Source organism: Hypomesus nipponensis, chromosome 21 (genome assembly GCF_054491055.1).
Source record: "Hypomesus nipponensis isolate SF chromosome 21, ASM5449105v1, whole genome shotgun sequence".
Classification (NCBI taxonomy): domain Eukaryota; kingdom Metazoa; phylum Chordata; class Actinopteri; order Osmeriformes; family Osmeridae; genus Hypomesus; species Hypomesus nipponensis.
In genome coordinates this window covers 9,712,892-9,734,171 of record NC_140381.1, presented here as the reverse complement: position 1 = coordinate 9,734,171, position 21,280 = coordinate 9,712,892, and the positions used below count along the sequence as shown (strand labels likewise).

At 48.5% G+C, this 21,280-nt stretch overlaps 1 protein-coding gene across 1 annotated transcript in view; it reads right to left on the bottom strand.

Annotated features, from left to right (window-relative positions):
- The window catches only part of xylt1 (xylosyltransferase I), a 63,395-nt gene extending 48,737 nt beyond the window's left edge, over positions 1–14,658 (bottom strand). The window contains exon 1 of the mRNA XM_084686006.1: positions 14,361–14,658. Coding sequence (XP_084542132.1) covers positions 14,361–14,633 — 273 coding nt within the window. The 5' untranslated portion in view covers positions 14,634–14,658. The remainder of the gene's footprint in view (positions 1–14,360) is intronic.
- Between the last annotated feature and the right edge of the window lie 6,622 nt (positions 14,659–21,280).

Sequence of the window (21,280 nt, the reverse complement as noted above, 5' to 3'; positions counted from 1 at the left end):
ACTTCCTGTTTTGGCGCAGGAGATAGGGGGTTGAAGGAAATGAGACATCTACAGCTGTTTACACCTATACACAAAAACACTGTGTTTTCTATTTCACACAGGCACACACACACACAGATTCCTCCACATTCCTTCAACCCAATACACCACCCCACCCCCCACCCCCGGCCTACCAAAGAATCCCACACTGTTGTGTTACACGCACACACACGCACACAAACTTGCTTTCCTAGTACAGTGCACTCTCGTAGGCTATAACCCTCAAGCGCAGCAAAGTATAACTGATTTGTTCATCTGCGGTATAGTGATTAGCTGGTTAAATGTATGCATGTGCATCCTAGTGCAGTTCAACCCGCAAAGTGCAAGTCGCCGTGTTCAAATCTTTTGGCAGCCTAAAGCTGTCTGTCTCAGCATACCTTATCGCCCTCTATCCCTCTCTCTCTCTCTCTCTCTCTCTCTCTCTCTCTCTCTCTCTCTCTCTCTCTCTCTCCCTCTCCCTCTCCCTCTCTCTCTCTCTCTCTCTCTCTCTCTTTCTCTCCCTTTCCCTTTTTGTCTCTCTCTCTCCCTCGTTCTCCCTCAAAGCCCTTCGTGCGTCACACTGTCTTTCATCACCACTCGTTGAGACAGCCTTACTCCCAGCTCGGACAACGTTGGTCTGCCTCTGTGGTTGTGTGATGTGCGACTCTAATGACATGTCCACGGACACACACACACACACAGACAAAGACATGCACACAATTCCAGGTGGAGGGTGACCGAGGTGGGGTGGTCGGCAAAAAGAAAGAGAGAAAGATAGCGAAGGAAGGAGAGTGAATGATTGCACTCACGGGTAATAGTATCCTTTCGTTCTACCATTAGCTCCAGCTCTATTCTACTTCCCGTGAACCCCGGCGATGTCACAATGTGGTTCGGCCAATCGGCGGAGCACGGTGCTGACTCTGCCATCTTGGTGAGGCAAACACACACACACACAGTTCCAGACAAATCTATGCCAGGGTGGGGAACCCATCACAGGACACAGTGATAGAATGTCTAGACGGCATGAGAGGAAAAGAGGTCATCTATGTCTGTGTATACAGAGATGCTCATTCCAGTCATCGTCAACAAACACATCCTTCAACCAACCAGAATGCCAGCACATGACGAGGAATGGCTTCAGCACGCGCTCACTGCTGCGGGGTTTCAACCCGACCTCCAGTGCATTCCCTGGGCCAGAATCCTGCTCTGAGTCTCTACTGACCAGGCTGGCTGGAGGGTGTGGAGTAGGAGCTGGGCAACAACTGATCTGTGGACTCAGTGCCAGACTAAATGCCCAGAGACCTGGCGGAGATTATCCCAGGGTTAGGGAAGGATGATCCATGCCGAGCTAGCCCGGGCAGTGGTGCTGGTGAGTAGCGTGGTGAGGGTGTGTGTGTGTGTGTGTGTGAGAGAGAGAGAATCTGTGTGTTTGAGAGGGTGTGTGTGTGTGAGAGAGGGTGTGTATGTATGAGAGAGAAAGAGAGAGAGAGAGAATCTGTGTGTTTGAGAGGGTGTGTGTGTGAGAGAGGGTGTGTATGTATGAGAGAGAGAGAGAGAGAGAGAGAGAGAGAGAGAGAGAGAGAGAGAGAGAGTGTGTTTGAGAGAGAATCTCTGTGTTTGAGAGAGCGCGTATGTGTGGGAGAATCTGTGTGTGTGTGAGCGTGTGTGTGATAGCGTGTATGCGAGGGAGAATTGATGCGTGCGACTGTGTGTGTGACAGAGGGCGGAGGGAAAGGATAGGGAGAGAGAGAGAGAACAGACCAAGAGTGTTTGCGGTTTGCCGGTACGCGAGCGAGTGAGGAGTCTAAGCGCGTGTGTCCAAACCCTCATGGCCATCACTTGTTATTCGGATAGCGTCGCCTCGGCCGCCCGGCGGTTAGCTGGCCCGGTGGCATTGATTTGTCAGCCCATCGTACCCAGAATCCCCTGGGGCTGCCTGGAGGGTGGTGGTATGGGGGCTGACTCAATAGGCGCAGACACTAAATACACACACACACACACACACACTCCCCAAAGACCCTCTCTGTCCCTGCCAGCATTGGGCCTATTTCACCTTTGAAGTTTCCTCCAACATGGCACACACAGAGCTGCAGCCTACGAGTGCCATTCACGACCATCATAGGCACATCCACGCACACACACACATACATACACACATACGTATATATTTCACATAGAACAAACACACATCCCATACATTCAACGAAATGTGTGTGTGTGTGTGTGTGTGCCTCGCTGTGCAGGAGAGGAGTCCTGCGAGGACGGGATTCGCCACGAAGGGTGGAGGCTAGCCTCTGCTCATAAATACCTGAAGCCTCTCGTTTAATGGCTCCCATTAAAAAACCCCAGTAAATAGCATTTGCCGTAGCACACGCACATAACACACACGTAAACACGCACACACACAGACACGCAAGCACAATAACCAAGGCAAACGTGTACAAACACACACACACACACGCTCCCATCGACCGAGAAGGAAGCCCACTCAACGACCACATGGCAGCGAAAAACAACAACGTCGGAAGCCCCGCAAGTTCATCCCGCTCAGAAGAACCAATCAGAGACTGGCGTCTTTTGGTCCGAACGCACACGGCGGCGCGAGCCCCCACAAGGAAACATGACAGTCCCCGAGAAAGAGTTACACGGCAGCGCGGGCTTATATTTGCTCACAGAGGAGGAAGGTGGGGGAGGGGGGGTTGGGGGTGGGGGGGGGTTCTCGTCACAAGCTCATTACGGAGATGTTGAAACGTTAGTTAAATGGGAGCCATTTGTGTCTTTTAAGCAAACAGAGCGGCCTAGGTTGGCCTGGCTCTGATATAATTGCCTTGTTCCAACACAGCTAGGCTTTCTTTCTCCTTCTCTCTCTCTCTCTCTCTCTCTCTCTCTCTCTCTCTCTCTCTCTCTCCACCTCTCTCTCCACCTCTCTCTCTCTCTCTCCACCTCTGTCTCTCTCTCTCCACCTCTCTCTCTCTCTCTCTCTCTCTCTCTCTCTCTCTCCACCTCTCTCTCTGTCTCTCTCTCCTCTTTTTCTCTTTCTCTTGGAAAAAGCCAGAGCAATTATGTCTCTGTTCAATCCGTTTTTAGACCACACACACAGTCATACGTAGACATGAACATATGAAGACACACTCTACAACTGTACCAGTGTAGTGTTACATAAGGTATTGGTTACGAGGTACAATTTTCCTGAATGTGCCCATCTGGGTGTTCATGGTCGTTGCGAACGCTCCCCCACGCCCCTGCCAGAGAGACATGATAGAAGACAAACCCTCCCTGGAAGGGGCACCCCTGTGGCTCTGTGTGACAGGGCCTACCATCATTCACACTTACATTTAGTCATTTAGCAAACGCTCTTATCCAGAGCGACTTACAGTAAGTACAGGGACATTCACCCCGAGGCAAGTAGGGTGAAGTGCCTTGCCCAAGGGCACAACGTCATTTGGCACGGCCGGGAGTCGAACTAACAACCTTCTGATGAATAGCCCGACTCCCTAACCGCTCAGCCATCTGACCGCCGTCAAGACTACGCCTAACATAAGGGCCCTGGGTTTGAGTCCGACCGAGGCCGCCTTCCTCCATCTCTCCCTGCGTTCCCGTCTCTCTCTCGTGTCGCCCTGTCAATAAACGAAGCTGAAGGGGAAGAGAACAAAAATCCAGTGAAAACGGTCAGTTTTTTCCGACAGCACCGGGGCAGTGTGCTCTGTTGAAAGTCGATGTGTTCTACCACCAAGTTTATCTGAGGGCAATGAGAGGAGCGAGGGGGGGGGGGGGGGGAGGGAGGGGGGAGAAGGCCTATTCATTGACGTTAAACGGATTCAACTTACACCAGTTAAGGAGGGCGGGTGTGGGAGGGGGGGGGGGGGGGTTGGATAAAGAGAGAAGTCAAAAAGTACTGCCCCCCCCTCCTCCTCCTCCTCCTCCCACATCCACCCCCCACTCTGACAGATTGGCCACTCGGAGGAGGGGAGAGAAAGAACAATATTGTTCTTTGTTTTCAGAGGCTTTCACACACATACACACACACCACAGACACGTTGCAAGAACGCGCACACGCGTGCACACGGTTGAAACCTACAACACACACAGTTGATGTGGACTCGACCACGCACGCGCGCACACACACACAGGGAGTGCTGAAACCAATAAGGAGTGAATGATTTCTCCCAATCACTGCTGTTCTGTGGAGCAGGGAGCTCTTGCGGGTATGGTTAAAACCCCATAAGGCTTCAGGCCCAGCCCCCCTCCCTCCCCAGGAGAACAAACCACCACTGCACTCAGACACGGAGAGAGAGAAAGAGAGATGGCAAACACACCCACATCTCTGGCTTGGCATGAATGTTAGCCCGCCTCTCTCTCTCTCTCTCTCTCTCAGCTTTTAACCACAAGTTTTTCCTCACTTTCCCCACTTTTTACCGCTCTCCACCCCCCCCCCCTTTTCTCCATCACACACACACCTTTGACCAACTGCCTTCACTCAAAGACTCTTTTCAGCGTCTATGAGTAAGACACAGGTCCCTTTATGAACAGTGTATGTGTGAATGTATGATTGCCTGTGTATGCTTTTTTCTTTTTTTTTTACAACTTTGCGCACTCAGAACATGTGCTTGTGTGTTTGTGTGTTTGTCTAGGCCACTTGCGTGTGTGTTTGTCTACTCGCATGTGCATGGGCGTGTGCGAGGCAAGCAGAGTGCCATTTTGGGGGGGGGAAAGCGCACACGCTTGATTAAGTGGCAACACTTGTTTGTCAGGAACATAACTCTTAGACCACTGCACACCGCGCCTCGCGGAGTCGACTACTGCAGCACGATAATCGCTCCCACTCACTCACTCACTGTTCGCACATTAGCAGACGCCTTAAATAGCGTACCGCGCCGGCTTCGCACCAAACACAAATCCTAATTATCTCCTCCGAAATGTGAAGAAAAAGCAAACATATGACAGTAAAAGCGTTTGTTTCCGACGGAAGGAAGAGGGAAGGGCAGGGCGGAGAGAACGACGAAAGGGAGGACGTGAGAGAAAGAGGGAGGGGAGAGAGGGATGGATGGAGGAATGGAGAGGGAGGGTGGCACATTGTGATGACACCGGCACGATGGCCGGGCTGGGCCGTCGATGATGACGACGGTGGCGATTCGTTACGGTGACAACAGAAGTGGCATGGAACATACGCCACTGTTGTACGGCCCAATTAGGCCCCAATCAACCCCCACAACACACGCACACTTGGACTGCGAGCAACTACGGCGGGGTCTTCTGGTCGAGATGGATTTCGTAAAGACTCCACTTGGTGGGGGCTGAAAAACTCAACGGCCAACCGGGATGAGAACTGTTTTTAAGATGAGGGGAGGTGGAGAGAGAGAGAGAGAGAGAGAGAGAGAGAGAGAGAGAGGGAGAGAGGGAGAAAGAGAGAGAGAGAGAGAGCGAGAGAGAGAGAGGGAGAAAGAGAGCTTACATAGTGGGCAATTAGTTTGAGGTGTAAAAGGAAAGTCGAGTGTGTGTGCGCGTGTGTCTGTGCTGTGTGTATGTACAGTCTCGACGTGTGTGTGTGTGTGCATGTCTGCATGTGTGTTTGTATGCTGGTGTGCGCGTGTGTGTGTGTGTGTGTGAGAGAGAGCGATCCCTACTTGAGAGTGGCTAAGTGCTGCTGGAGACTGTGGAGAGAGCAGCAGGGAGATGGGAAGGATGGCGGGGTGTTTAGGAAGTGAGTGTGCTTTCCACTGAGAGACGCTCTAAAATCCCTCCAATCAATGATGGGAGGGATTCCTGTTTGAATACTAAACAGGAGCGACGACAGTTCTCCGGTCCGAATTTGAATCTGTGTTTTTGATTCGTCCGTGTGTCTGAGTGCCTGACTAATGGACCCCTTAACGACATCTCATATTATCCGGGCTGTAAACACATGCTCCTGTGTCTGTCCCTCTGGTGGAATGTCCTTGTCACACACACACACGCACGCATATATGGCTCGAGGTTATGTGAAATTCCATTCAACCTTCACCTTGATACTCATTTTAAGATCATGAATGTTTTGCCATGACTGTGTCACCAGGGGAGGGGTAAAGGTCATGGGTTCGTTGCCCTCTTCCTCTCTCCCTCACAATAAAACCTTTACTGTAGGCTTGTCGTTAAAGATCCAGCACCGGGTTCTATTTCGACGCCTCTTCATCTTGGTTGAAGGAAAATAAACTGAACCTAACTGACTTTGGTTGAATGCTGAGAGGCAGTTACATAGTTCCACTAAAAGGTTGTCGGGCAATTTGATGCTGTATGAAGACTAACAAATGCTTCTGCTCTTCAGAAAAAAAGTTATTTCCTTAACAACATTAGAAAAAAACGACTTAAATTGTGCTTCTCTGGGACAAACGTAAAGCCGCTGTCCTGAAAAACTGTCAGGAAATAAACTGTCTGAGAAGAGAGAGAGGGACAGAAGAAGGGGGAGGGAGAGAGAGAGACGACATAGATGGTGGTAATATTTGAATTTTTAGTTCCACACAGACTTCTTGTGATAAACCTGTCAGCAGGCATCGTTCCTCCGTGCATGCGGAAGGTGCCGGTTGTCAGAGGGTCGGCCTCAAGGGACGGGCGCCAGAGACGGTCTTCGCCAACTCCGCGCTAAACAGCCTCGGAGCGCACCGGATTGCAGCTGGGATTACGACTGGGATTTGAGTTGACGTCGGATTTAAGAAGGGATGAAACGGTCTTCTCCCTCTCCTTTTCCTCTCTTCTTAGTTTTTTTCCCTCCGCCCCGGATTTCTTCCATTTCTTTCTTTCCCTCTCATACCCCACCCTCTCTCTCTCTTTCTCTCTCTCCTTTCTCTCTCTTTCTGTCTCTTTCTCTCTCCTTTCTCTCTTTCTCTCTCTTTCTCTCTCTCTCTCTCTCTCTCTCTCTCTCTCTCTCTCTCTCTCTCACAGTCCCTCCCTCTCAATCTCTGATCAAGACAACCCCAGTGAACCGTTAGAATTCGGCGGCGCTAACGACAAAAGAGGAAACGAAACGGCGAATGGCGGAGAGAGAGAGAGAGAGAGAGAGCAATTACCGGGCCCCTTTTTACTCGGTGGCCCGGGAGGACAAAAGGATCCCTTTCTGGTAGGCCGAGACGCAGGGCCCGTATCTGCGCCGCGCCGCCGCGTCACCCTGCCCGTTTTCTCCCCCTCTCATCTCCTTCCGCCACGAAACACCCACATCTTATTAGGAAAGCAAAATACAAGGGGGATTAGTGTAGGGGAATGAAGAGAGGGGAAGAGATAGCGAGGGAATGACTCACGTCATACCGTTAGCTTGTGTGTGCGTGTGTCGCAACAGTCTCTGGGATATTTCCCGAGAGGGCGGCTGTACTTATACCTTTTTCCAAATGACACGGCTGTCAAGTGGTTTCCAATCACTATCTGTTTGGGAGACGCACAGACGGTGTCTGTGAACTTCCGTCGTAAACACACACACGTTGTCTCTCTCTCTCGCACACACACACACGCACGCGCGTGCTTTCCTTCTCTCGTTCACATTCTCTTACAGCTACACTTGAGTATTGTACATACACACTCACGCACATACCGGGCTTTCATATCAAGTTCTATAGGGCTGAAATTGAAGATGGAGAGTCAAGAATGTCCTCTGACAGAAACCAGTGAAGGTCTGACCTGAAAAGCCATTGTGCCCTCTGCATGTCCATCTTCAGTGCAGTGGCACACAGAGAAAGTAAGAAGGCCGATTGAAAACAACAACAAAAAAGCCTTCATTCTGCATCGCTTGGCTATTAGAGTAACAAGTAGAAGCTAATAATACAAAATTAAAGCAAAAAGGATATTGGAAGCTTCAATTATCTGGGTAACATTGTCTGAAATGGAGCATTATGGGAGAAAAAGGTTTCCGGCCAAACGATTAGATGAAGCTTTCACTCCCGTCTGAATGTTTGGATGTCTCTATTTAAAGGGATAAACCTGGACCATGTAAACAGAGGGTGAAGGGTAGCAATACGCCTAATCACCCCCCTCCATATGCTGTTTGGTCTGGCCCAAACTTTATCTGTCTTAGTGAGAGAGAGAGAGAGAGAGAGAGAGAGAGAGAGAGAGAGAGAGAGAGAGAGAGAGAGAGATGACGAGGATCTCATAGCCACAGCCACGCACTGACCCACCCGGCAAAAAACGTGGAGCAGATTTCAGATAGAAGTAATTTAGCCCAGCCCGCTTGCCCCCCCACACCCTAACTCCCCACCCCTTCCCTCTCTCCCATTAACTCTAACTCTCCATCTATCTCTCTATCTCTCTCGCTGTCTGGGTTGTTGCCTTAAGCCTCTTACCTTTGGGATTATTTGCATCGCAGGGTATTATTATACAGTTGCGTTCATCTGGATGATGGGATATTATCGTGTTGGTGGGAGACTAAAACCATCCAATGGGGCTGTAAACCCAGGTCAAATACTATTTGAAAATACTAATTTATTTTGTGAATGCTGGTAATGGTGGATGATGTGGTCTGGGTAGTGGGGGAAGTAGGATGATGGGGGGGTGGGGGGTGTGCAGGGGTATTTTCATATTGTGTGTCTACAAGGACTTACAACGCGTATTTGTGCAAGTCAACACTAATTGTGCAAGTGCTGGTGTGTCTTGGTTGGTAGTGATTGCATTTACATGACATTTACATTAAGCAGACGCTCTTATCCAGAGCGACTTACAGTACGTACAGGGACATTCCCCCCGAGGCAAGTAGGGTGAAGTGCCTTGCCCAAGGACACGACGTCCTTGCCGGGAACTGCCGGGAATCGAACCGTGGTTTGCTCCGTAGGTCTCACACACTTTTAGCGTAGCCTCTCCGGGGGCCCGAGAGTGTGTGTGTTGTCAGAATCCCTAGTTGTCCTCATGCAGAATCTTGGGCCATCGCCCAGCCAATGAGAAGACTCCGTCAGGGTGAGCTTTCCCTTTGACCCAGCACCATCACAGCTGTTCCTGTGTGTGTGTGTGTGTGTGTGTGTGTGTGTGTGTGTGTGTGTGTGTGTGTGAAATTATCATCATGCTGGCCAAATCAGCTCTCTCATCATGCTCCATCTCCCACGTTCACCCCTTCATCCTCTGCCAGGAACCGCGGCCCATCACGGCCCGCATCAGATTCAAGACCCTGGTACTGACCGTCTGAGGGGTGAACGAGCACCTGACTACATCCTGCTAAATGTCAATGTCAATGTTTGCGTGTGTGTTTGCATGGAAGACACTCATCCATCGCTGAAGAAACCAACAGAGAAATCGCTCTTGACAACATTGCTACAGACAATTCCGGAACATTCAGCGCCTTCCGGAATTCGCGACACCACCACACGACGCACACCCGACATCCCGCCATGTGTGTTTGGAAATCGGGATAGTAATCTGAAGGTTGCCGGTTCGATTCCCGACCGTGCAAAATGACGTTGTGTCCTTGGGCAAGGCACTTCACCCTACTTGCCTCGGGGGGAATGTCCCTGTACTTACTGTAAGTCGCTCTGGATAAGAGCGTCTGCTAAATGACTCAATGTTCAATGTAAATGTGTTCGACGATAGATCGAGGCCAACGCCGCCGGCTCGATTGAGAGGTTATCGCGACAAAGGTTTATCGACCCATGAATTATGTCGACGGCTTCAACAACCCTTCCGTTCGCGTCACGGAGCGAGGCGTCGCGCGCGCTGAGTCACGCCGACGCCATTTTCTCCTATGCATTCACAGCAGGGGTCTCGGACCAGTCGCTGACAACAGTCGAGGCCCATTGAGCGGGCGTGCGTCATTCGGAAAGCCACAGGGGGTCTCCACGTAAGCAGAGAAACACTGAGTGCCGCTATCCTGCCTGTCCGTAGGAAACGTTGCATGGAGCTCACCAGGGGGAAGTCTACATTTAGAACCTGAGCTAGAAGTGTCATTTTAGGAAGAGGGTTGTTGGAGGGGTGTTGGTAGTGGTGTGTGTGTGGTGGGGGAGGTGCTGGCGTGATGGAATCGTCGAGGACGGGCAATTTGAACAGGAAGAGAGGGTCGACGCCGGTGCTTACGGCTCCTCTCTAGATCTTCCAGGTCAACGATCTTTTGACTTTTGAAAATTGCGGATCGCAAATACGGCAGGTGTTCTCATTACTGGTGATTTCAGGGGAGACTTGCGGCAGTTACGTATGTTTGCGGTCCTGTTTCTACTTGAGAAGAATGACGAAAAAAAGTTGTCCGAGTCGACTGACTCCTCTCAGATCTGACGGTGCCTCGCTACATTCTGTCAGAATAAGCACTGGTTCAAATACAGGCTGAGATCACAAGGTGGGTCCGTACCATTCCTGTACTTAACATTTCCCCCCTTGCAGATGAAACAGATGGACTATCCCTCAGTGATGTAATTATTCAGAGTTGGGGGAATTTTAAATCATGTACTGCCGGAGAGTGGTTTGCACATATACCCTGTAATTTAAGGTTTTCTCTGCAATTTAACGAGTTCGGTTCAAAGACTATTGCTGAAACTCAGATGGGTGATTCTCCCCCCCCTCCCATCCTCTCTTCAAATTCAAACGGCAGCCTAACCATGCCATTAGAGCTGCACATGATGAAAGAAATATGCAATAACATGGACTGACCAGACCTTCTAGAAACGCGGTCATCATATTGCGATCTAGGGGGATGGCGGCAAAGCTATTTGCGAGAGGCGTAGGTGGAATAAAGGCACCGTGGCATCATGATGTGGCTATCATGCTCCTCTAGCCAGGGTCACAATGCCCTCACGCTCTCAGGACTCTCCCTCGTCAATGTAGCCAGGATCTCTCTCTCCGTCTCCCATACACACAAACACACAAGGAATAACATGGGTGAGTCTGGGTGAGTGCTGCTGCGATTGTACACCCACTCAGTCATGAGACGAGCACCGCGGAGGGCGGATGCTATAGGAGGTTTTAACTGGGGGAGAAAGTGGGGCACCACGCACTCACACATCCTGTGTGTCTGTGTGTGTGTGTGTCTGTGTGTGTGCGTGTGTGTGTCGGTGTGTGTGTCGGTGTGTGTGCATGTGTGTGTGTGTGTCGGTGTGTGTGTGCGTGTGTGTCGGTGTGTGTCGGTGTGTGTTTGCATGTGTTCAGGCACATCTGTCTGTCTGTGTTCCTGCATATGTGCAGATGCCTGCGTGGTTGTCTGTGTATGTGTGTGTGTGTGTGTACGTGCGTGTGTGTGTGACTGTGTGTACGTGCGTGTGTGTGTGAGTCAGCACTGTGATCGGGGACAAGAGTGGCATGAATCAGACTGCGAGGTAGGCTGGGAAGGACAGAGAAGAGGCCGCTAATATGAGAGCTAAATCTGCATTTCAGTAAAGCTCTGAAATACAAAACAGATGCACAAGGCCACAATTTACTGGCTGTTTCCTACAGAACACAGGCCTTAGCAGGAAGTGGAATATTAAACATGTCAGACTGGACACCACAGCCCTTATTATGCTGCTTCGTAGATGAAAACCATAGAAACTGAAATGGTGTCACGAGGGGAAAACTCTTGCGACTCAGTCCATATCAAAAAGTAACACAAACCGAGCGCTAATGTACATACATCCCCGCTCAATAAGCAAAGGTACCAACGGATGTGCCGTTGCCATACCGACCTGACTTCAAGACAAATGGGGAGCGTTTATTTCTATTGCCAAACGCAAAACGTTTTTTTTTTTCTTTCTCTTCCTCCGAGCCAAGACGGTTCATCTTCCATGCAGCGACATCTGCTCGAGGCTCCAAGAAGAAGGGAAGATATACGTTTCACAAATGAGGGAATCTATGCGGAGTACAAAGTCGTGGCGACAACCGAGTGAAGCGGGGGGGGGGGGGGGGGTGGTGGGTGGGACGCGTCCAACACGTGTGCGGCCCGGCATGTTGCTGGGAAGAGCGGGGCGGGATGACTCGTATAGGCCTTCGCCAGACAAAAAAAAAAAAAAAAGACAGACTCAACTCCCATGAAGAGCGGTTAGTGCGGAATGGAAAGAGAAGAGGAAGAGCAGGGTTACTCATCGTAATTGCACCCCCCCCCTCACCCCCCCACCCCCTCCCTCCTTTTCTTTCCGGCCTTCTTAGATATATGTCCGTTCTGAAGACCAGCATTGCCAAGCACACCCACTGGGCTTCAGAAAAAGAACTGCTCATTAACACCGTTGACATGTTCTACCATTACATCTGCCCACTTGATGTTTGTGAGCGCTAATTGATGTTATAGTGGAAACTTTCAAGGGACATGATATGAAGCGCGCCAAATGGGCGTCAAATAAAACAGTCGAAGGGGCCTACGTGGCCTGTACGAAGAGCTGGACTCTTCACACGACGCCGCTACTGTCAAATCTCTCAAAGGACTCCTCTTTTCTCTCTCTCTCTCTCTCATAACAAGAGCAGCATCGGCTTGTTCCTCTTACGCTGCCGCTACCGTACCTTAGGCGAATGAATGTCTGACAACCCCCCCCCCCACACACACACACACACACACAGAGACAGAAGAAACGAAAATGCCACGGAGTAACCCGTCAGGAGAACCGTGATGCCACAGGCCACTGGTTAAACGTGTAAGGCCTGGGAGAGGGGGACGGGGTGGAGAGGGGGTATGGGGGAGGGAGGGAGGTTGCCAGAGAAGTGCAGTAGGAAAAGAGGGGGTTGAAGCAATCCCGCCTGACAGATACCGGCATGCCGACAGGCAGACCGGCACAGATCTGGCAACCCCGAGTCGGGAGGAAACCAAGGTAGCGCCGCGGACTCTGTATTCCACCGCAAAGGTCACGGGAGCCAATAGGCGCGTATTTAATGGTCAACGTTTTTTGGGGGGAGGGGTCGGGGGGGGGGGGGTTGAGAGAGATCACTGTCGACAAGGCGTGAATGGGTTTTGACACGCGGCTGCCGCCGCCGCCGAGTGGATTCGCGGTGGCAGAAACAGGGGAAACGTTCAGGCGCGTCACGGCGACGCGGCCGCAGCGCTCCAAACGACTTTGGCGTCCGTCCGTCCGAGCGAGAGGTGTCAACGGGAGACGCGGTCTTAAACCAATCGGTCACCCGCGTGCTGACCTTGGCGTGACCCTTCACAAGGCAGGTTAGAGTGGCGTGTGTGAACGGCCTCACTGGATGGATGAAGTGAGTCACTTGGAAAAGCCCCATAGGAGAGCGATGATCCGCTGTGATTCGACCGTAGCCTGAAGCCTGTAGGCTACACATCACCACAGTCATCGTCAACAGACACACGGTGTGGCAGCTGCCAGCCGGGCGTTGACCTCGAAGGGAGGGAGGGATTCAGGTTTGTTGGGTTTTCGTAAAGGGGAATAAGTGCTGTGTTGACCTTGCTGGGATTTTAAAAGACTTCAAGATGAATGACTTGGGTTCACTTCACTACATGTATTGTATTGAGCGATGTATTTCGTTGTGTGTCATGAATAGTGTTGGTTGCTGTGTTTGTGGTGTAGTCTCACGTTGCCTTTGTCAAGTTTGTTATTTGCCACTTGAGCCTCAGGTATGCAGATATCACCAAAGCAGACTTCACTGGTTAGTTCAACTCATATAGCAGGACCTTTTTATAGCAGACACTAAATACCACAGACTAGAGAATGGACTACCTCAAGGTTTCACTTTATTTTCGTTCCATAGTCAGAGCTGAAATCCACCATACTTTTTATTAAGCAGCAGAACTGTGTGGATTTGTGAACATTTACAAGGTGGTTCTTAAAGCATCAATCAACAGCTGTCTTGCTTCTCTTTAGGACTGGTTCTACTACAGTCATGGTTTTCCCATTTAGGCTACTTCCACATGGAACAGTTCATTAAGGCATTGTTTATTGATACGCATTGAAACAGATAATCTGCAAATAATGTGTTTCAAATGGCCATTACACAGTGGTGTTGCATTGCTGCTTTTGTTTTGTTGAGAACAAATAATTATTTCTGACCCATAGCAGTCTGTATTGGCCCGAAGCAGCGATTTACGGATCTGCAATTACCTCAGCGGATTTTTCATGCTATTAATTAGCAGTGCATTAAACTAGCATTTAGAAAGAGGTCTGAACAGAAAGGCATGAAATGAAACAATGTGGCATAGAAATGAACATACTGTACATTTTGGCATTCTCGCGTTGTCCGTTTCTCTCGGACACAAAATCAAAGTAACATTAGAACTACAACGAACACATTGAATCGACAGCGAGGGGAATGTGGAAAACATGCCAATCATTCATTTTGGTGTCTCTGTCCATCTTCGCCAAACCGCCATTCATTCATCCATTCAAGGGGATATGTGTGCTAAATTCTCTGATGTCTATACAAGACATCTGTCTTCTTGTCTAAATTTGGCCCATTCAGTGGAGGGGCGCACGGTAATATTATAAGTAGCGCTGATGCCTTACCGGCTGCTGTATGTGACGAACCGTTCCTTTTCCGTGCGGAGGATCGTGCTGCTGCTGAACCCCGTGTTTGAAATACTCGCTGCTGGCTTTGTTGCCAGCGACCCGGTCTCTCTTCTCCCTCAGGTTGGAGCCTCCGTTTTCGCGTTCTTCCCCGGAGTCGAGGCTACTGAAGTTCCACACTATCAGCGTCTGCACCAGTAACACAGTGAGAGCCGCTATCAAGGCGGACCGCGAGCGGCGGGCCAACCTGCGAGCGCACGAGCCGACAATCATCTTCACACTGGGCTCGACAGTGGAAGATTGTCGGCTTTCTGGCTCTGCGTAGCGCGACAGGAGGGGGAATTGGATAGGGAGGAGGAGGTTGGAGGAGAGGTTTTAGCTCACGATGACTGAGGCAAGGAGGAGCGTCGAGACAGAAAGGCACGGGGCCACCGTGTGGCCAAACAACGTTAAGATGTTCTTCCAAATGTTCTGAGATAGGTTGGCGATAGAGAAAACCCATGTCACACACGTAGTACGTCGATTTACCAGCACGTGGGTTGCAATAGGCTAACCTTACATCTAAGATTGATAAAGGACAGTTAAAGTGTAGGCTTGTTTACGAATTGCCTGTTAAAATAAGGCCTATGTGGTCCAAAAATGAGTGGTCGGCATGTGTTCACGATATCAGTACCATGGACAGAGCAAATGGTCTTGCTATTAAAATGTCTCTTTTACATTTTACATTTAACCAACAATACCAACCATCTCCTGTCCATGTCAACTATTTAGCCTATGATGGAAATGTAAAAAGGTGCGTGACTAATGCACAACATTCCAAAACTGGAAGACCAAGACCGATAGCTAAGAAAGTTATATGAAGAGAAGCCCATTGTTGGAGAATCTGCTGCTCTACGCAAAAAAATATAGCTTATGTGTTTTGGGAGCACCTGTATTTGGCTATATAACCTAATAGAATACCAAGGCAGTTTAGTTTGTATGACCACTTCTATGTATTGGTTTCTAATTTACTGCCAGCCGTCTACACCTCGGCTCCTTCTAATTGCTTGCCAAGGCTGAGGTAGTCTCGTTCTGGGACTTGGGGTATTTTAGCCAGGAAGAATACACTGTCTGCTTCTAATAAAGTAAACAAACGTGTTGACACTATCAATGAGGCAATCCTCGGTGAAGCCGTTCTGGTCTTTGCTTAAGGGCATTGAGCCACTGAGGTGAGTAAACGAGATAGCCGAGACTACGTGTGTATCAACTGTAGCTCCGGTGTTGTGCTATACGATGCACGGTTCTCTGGAGAGGCACCCCCTCCGCGGGAGCGCGCGCGAACCACTCGGAATCAAAAAGTGAAGGATTTCGTCTTGATACGCAACCAAACAGAGGGGAGACAGAGGTCTCACATTATACTTTCTTTGTTATAGAATTCAAGAGAAAATGTCGGTTATCTGTGTTAATAACAGATGTTATTCTCAACACAAAATCAATCAAATTCGTCATTCAAACCGTAAAGTAACGAACGCGAACCAACAGAGGAAATATACCCCAGCTATGATTACCAATGGAAACGTATTTTTTTAGTAGGTTAAAAATATTTCACAAGGCTCTTCATACTAATGTATAGCTTCAAAGGCATGCGATTTTAATGCAGTTAGCCTGCGCGTAGGGTGGGCTACTCAGACAGGTCGAAAACAGCCTTCTGATCCAGAATATCAGCTGTCCTGAAAAAACGGACCAAAGGTCCACATGCCTATAGCCTACAAAAGACAAGTACTAAAACCTGTAAAAAAAAAAAAAAAAAATGTATCACCATCAAAAGAAATGTTCTCACCATCAAATCCTTTTTTAATATAGGAAATATTACTCTTATTGTTTAAGTCAATTAAATAAAATAACAAATAAAACATAATAATCCCCCACCTACCATGGACTATTCTGTCTTCAGACCTGTCCAACATATACATACACATGTATTGATAATAAATGTATGCTATTAAAATGTACATAATGCTGGAGTAGAAGGGAAGAAACGGGGGGAGAGCATTTCATGGCAGGCCTTGTTTTCCATTTGATGTAAGTGCAATGCACCCCGTGCTAACACTGACTAGGAAAGTGATACATGCCTTAAACTTACTCTGGTTACACAAACTAGTCCCCTCAGGGTACAGTAAGAATCATTTGATGCTGGGGTATACAGAACACACATTAGAGGGGGGTGCATTTAATGGCAGGCTTGTATTTCTGCACCTCTATTGTCTGTTCTGTATATCCCAGCATCACATTATTTTCACAGTACATTGAGGGTACTAGTATGAGTACCCACAGTAAGGTTTAGGCATGTAACACTTTCCTAGTCAGTGTTAGCAGGGGGTGCATTTCATGGCAAGAAGAACTACAACAAGCGTGCCATAAAATTCACCCGCTCTGTTGTCTGTTCTGTATATCCCAGCATCAAATGATTCTTACTGTACACTCAGAAGACTAGTATGTGTAACCAGAGTTTTAGGCATGTAAAACTTTTCTAGTCAGTGTTAGCACGGGGTGCATTGCACTTACATCAAATGGAAAACAAGGCCTGCCATGAAATGCTCTCCCCCCGTTTCTTCCCTTCTACTCCAGCATCATGTACATTTTAATAGCATACATTTAATATCAATACATGTGTATGTATATGTTGGACAGGTCTGAAGACAGAATAGTCCATGGTAGGTGGGGGATTATTATGTTTTATTTTCTCATTTATTTCATTGACTTAAACAATAAGAGTAATACTTCCTATATTAAAAAAAGATTTGATGATGAGAACATTTCTGTCACGGCCACAGCCGTGCCCCCCTGTTGTTTTGGTTTTCCCCTGCCCTATCGTCTTCACCTCCCTCGTTCGGTGGTTTGTCTCGTTAGTTTCATTGTGTCCACCTGTGTGTCGTTTGGTTCTGTGTATTTAGGTTCCTGTTTTGTGTCCAGTCTTTGTCTTGTCCTTACCCCTGTTATGTGAGTACCCTTTCTGTGTCCCTGGCTTCTTTCAAGAATAAACTATTTGTTTCGACATGGCTGCGTACTCCCTTGCATTTGGGTCCAACCCCCCCCACTCAGGACTACTTGTTTTGATGGTGATACGTCAAGGTTTTAGTACTTGTCTTTTGTAGGCTTTAGGCATGTGAGCCTTTGGTCCGTTTTCAGGACAGCCGATATTCTGGATCAGAAGGCTGTTTTCGACCTTTCTGAGTAGCCCACCCTACGCGCAGGCTAACTGCATTAAAATCGCATGCCTTTGAACCTTGCGGTGGCTTTTTCCTTAGCCTGGTTGCGGGTCAAGGAGGAGACGGGAGTCTGCTTTGTTTCTGGTTCAATGTGCAAGTTAGTTTATTTGTCTCTGATCATAGGTACATTGACAGTGGGCTTTTCTGCGGTGAAAAGCCCTGGCATAGTGTGCATGGCAGAGAGAGTGCAGAGTGCTAAAATATTGTTTCATACACTTCAGACAACCTGCCCCTGCCTAAACCTGAGTAGACATAAGATGCCTTGTTATCGCATATTTGTTCATAGTTTTGGGCAGGGAGTGTTCTACAAGTTCGAGAGTCCAGCGAACTTGTTCAGTCGTTGCCCATGGTTGTTTAAACGTCAGCTGTTACTTTCCATCTTCTAAGTATCTGGGTGTGTTTGGTCAGTGCGTCTTGGGTAACTAAGATCTATGTACTGTCATGTTCTTTAGGTCAATGCTAGTTCGCCTGAGGTAACCCTTTAGTTCTTAGTCAGTGAGGTCATCTTAGGACAGTCTAGTGCTAGTTCACGTCAGGATAGACAACTAGTTCAGTGATGGTAGTCTCATACCGTTTTGGGCCACAACAACTAGTATGAAGAGCCATGTGAAATACTTTGAACCTGCTAAACATGACACACTTCCTTTGGTAATCATAGCTGGGGTATATTTCCTCCTTCACTTTTTGATGCCGAGTGGTTTGCGCGCGCTCAGGCGGAGGGGGGGGGGCCTCTCCAGAGAGCCGTGCATCGGATGGCACGACACTGGCGCTGGCAAATTGATGAGCGGTCGTTCGGGGTAAGGCAAGGGGGGAAAATACGATAATTGGAGGCGAGAGAGAGAGAGGTCTTGTGTTGGGGATATTTGACAGGGAGTTTTGCATATCTCAACCTTTTGAATTGAATTACACAGGGCGTGACGAAACATGGTAGTGCTAATATTGAGTTATTTTCAACAGAAAAATAAGAAACCCTCTTACCTGAGACACGCACAAAGCGAATTATGCACTACTCAAAACAACGACCTATTCCAAGGGAAAAGTAAAACATGATATTGTTTTTTCAAGGGCTGGCCTTGCTGTCGTGTTTGTCAGCCTTCACGGTTCTTGTGACATTCCAATCTCTCTAATGCATTCTTTGCATTTTGAAACAAGTGTGGATTGTGTTATTGGAGTGTTAATTCTGCTACGCTTTGGCAACACAAAATAACATCAATCCAGAATATTCGAATGTTTCCTATTGTGGATGGCGAGAATGTGTTAATCATTACAAGAATCCCCATATGCAAAACACACACATTCATATTGCATATTCCATGATAACTTGGTGGGTTTTAGCATTTGAAATGTTGGCCACATTTTATTTAGCAGGGTGGTATTTCTTTGGGTAGGCAGTAAAATAAACTGTTACAGTCCCAAAGAGATAAAGCTGCCAGACCCCACAGAGATAAATGCTACATTGAAATTCAGAATTCCTTTTGTGCTCTCAGAAATTACTAAAATACTTTGACAGCTTATACATGTTAATATTTTGCCAAGGTGAAAGGTAGTGGGAAAAGGGAGAGAATGAAAGAAATGCAACAAGCAGGAGAGGCATGTAGATAGATACACAGTAGATTGGAGGAGAGAGAGAGAGAGAGAGGGGACGAGAGAGACATAAAGACATAGGGAGGTAGAGGGAGAGAGAGAGATGTTTACGATGGGGAACACGTGCGAGAGAAGACTGAAAAACCAACAGGAAATGCCAAAAGAATGACACAAAAAGAGTCCGAATCATCAAGAAAGAAAGTTCAAGAGTCATTGGAGTAAATAAAGGGAGAAAGGTCAAGGAGAGACAAGAGAGAGGGGAGGGGAGACATGCCCAATGTAGGCATGCAGAAGGGATACAAATGTAGTCGTATAACTTATGCTAGGCTAAGGAGGCTAGGGAGAGTGGGTCAGCGAGTGCTTACAGTGAGAGATGGAGAGAAAGAGAGAGAAAAGGGAAACGGAGAAAGAAACAAGGGCGGCCACATCTTCTCTGTCTGCAGCGCTAGCTCCTCGTCTCTCATTAGCCGCTGCTCCGTTGCCCTGGGGACGGTGCTGGCGGCGCGGCAGCGATGGCTACCGGTCCCCATGGCAGCCGGCGATGAATTTAATTAGAGCCGGCCCGTTCTGTCAGTCAACAAGAGACACGAGCCCGACCCTGACCGGTCGGAGAATGTGCCGGCACTATCCTTTCTGTGTCCTGGCACTCTTCTTCACTCTCCCTTTCTCTCTTTTCCCCCCCACAGTGCAGAAGTGTGTGAGAGAGAGAGAGGGGAGAGAGAGAGAGAGAGAGAGAGAGAGAGAGAGAGAGAGAGAGAGGGGAGAGGGGAGAGAGAGAGAGGTGCAGGACCAGTCATGCCCCCCAGGCCCTAACCTCCGGCCTTCCAAATATATTGTGAAGTTTACGTAACCCTGCTCTGCTGTTGCTTCCCTGGGCACGGTGCTGCATGGACGTTTGTCCTTGAGCCAGAGGGAGCAGTGGGGATATTTTTTTCATCTAATACTCCCCCCCCCCCCTTTTCTCCTCCCTTTTTCACTGGGAAACAATAGGAACGGAGAGTTAGTCACCCACTGACGTCAATGTGAGGGGTTCAGATGAGGAGAGACCAAAATGGAGGGGGGGGGGTAAGAGATGAGGAGGGAACGATATGAGTTCAGCAGCGTGCCATTTAGCTGCAGACGTTGACCGCGCGCATGTTTTTGGGGTCTGTCGTCTTTACATTTACATTACATTTAGTCATTTAGCAGATGCTCTTATCCAGAGCGACTTACAGTAAGTACAGGGACAATCCCCCGAGGTAAGTAGGGTGAAGTGACTTGTCCAAGGACACAACGTCATTTGGCACGGCAGGGAATCGATCCGGCAACCTTCTTATTACTAGCCCGATTCCCTAACCGCTCAGCCACCTGACTCCCTCTTAATGTGTCTGTTTTAGCCTATAGGGTTCGTGTTGGAACGTGCTGGTCTCAAAATGTCCTGCGCAAGGTTAAATGGAAAAGTCGGAGGTTAAGAAAGGTTGGAATACAAATGGTTAAATCAGTTCACTCTTCAACACAGACATTTCCCCAGTTTCCAGTTTCCCTGCACTAAAAGGTGGAATTAGGAAACATAAGGATCTGGGATGTTGTGGAAGAAATTTAGATTTCCTGTGTGCTTACATTATTCACTAATAAAGAGAACGTCATTGGATAGTGGATACTAGTAGTATGTTCTCATGTAAGCTTGCTATTAAAAAGAGTAGATTGTGTCTATGTGTCAGGGTTAATAGATGTTCGAGATCAGGAGAAAGTACTGGCTAAATGTTCTTTGTCATGACTACAAGGAGAGCTCCAACTATGAACTCTCTGGTCTGAGTGGTCATGTGTTGGGAGCTGTGAATCTCTTTCTCTGAGACTGTTGTAACGTCATTACTGCCTGACTGTCACTATCTATGTTTACATTCTTGTGCCCTATAAAAGATGGTCCCTCCGGCCTTCAGAGCAGAGAGAGACATGATTGAGACCAAAGCCTGGTGTTGTGTTGTCATTTATTGTCAGAGGTCTGGTTTTCTCTCCCAACCTGCAGATTGATAATACTTATTAAAATCCAGAACTCAACTGAACTTAGTCACTTCGTTTATGAAGAGACGGACAAAACACTTTCTTCAT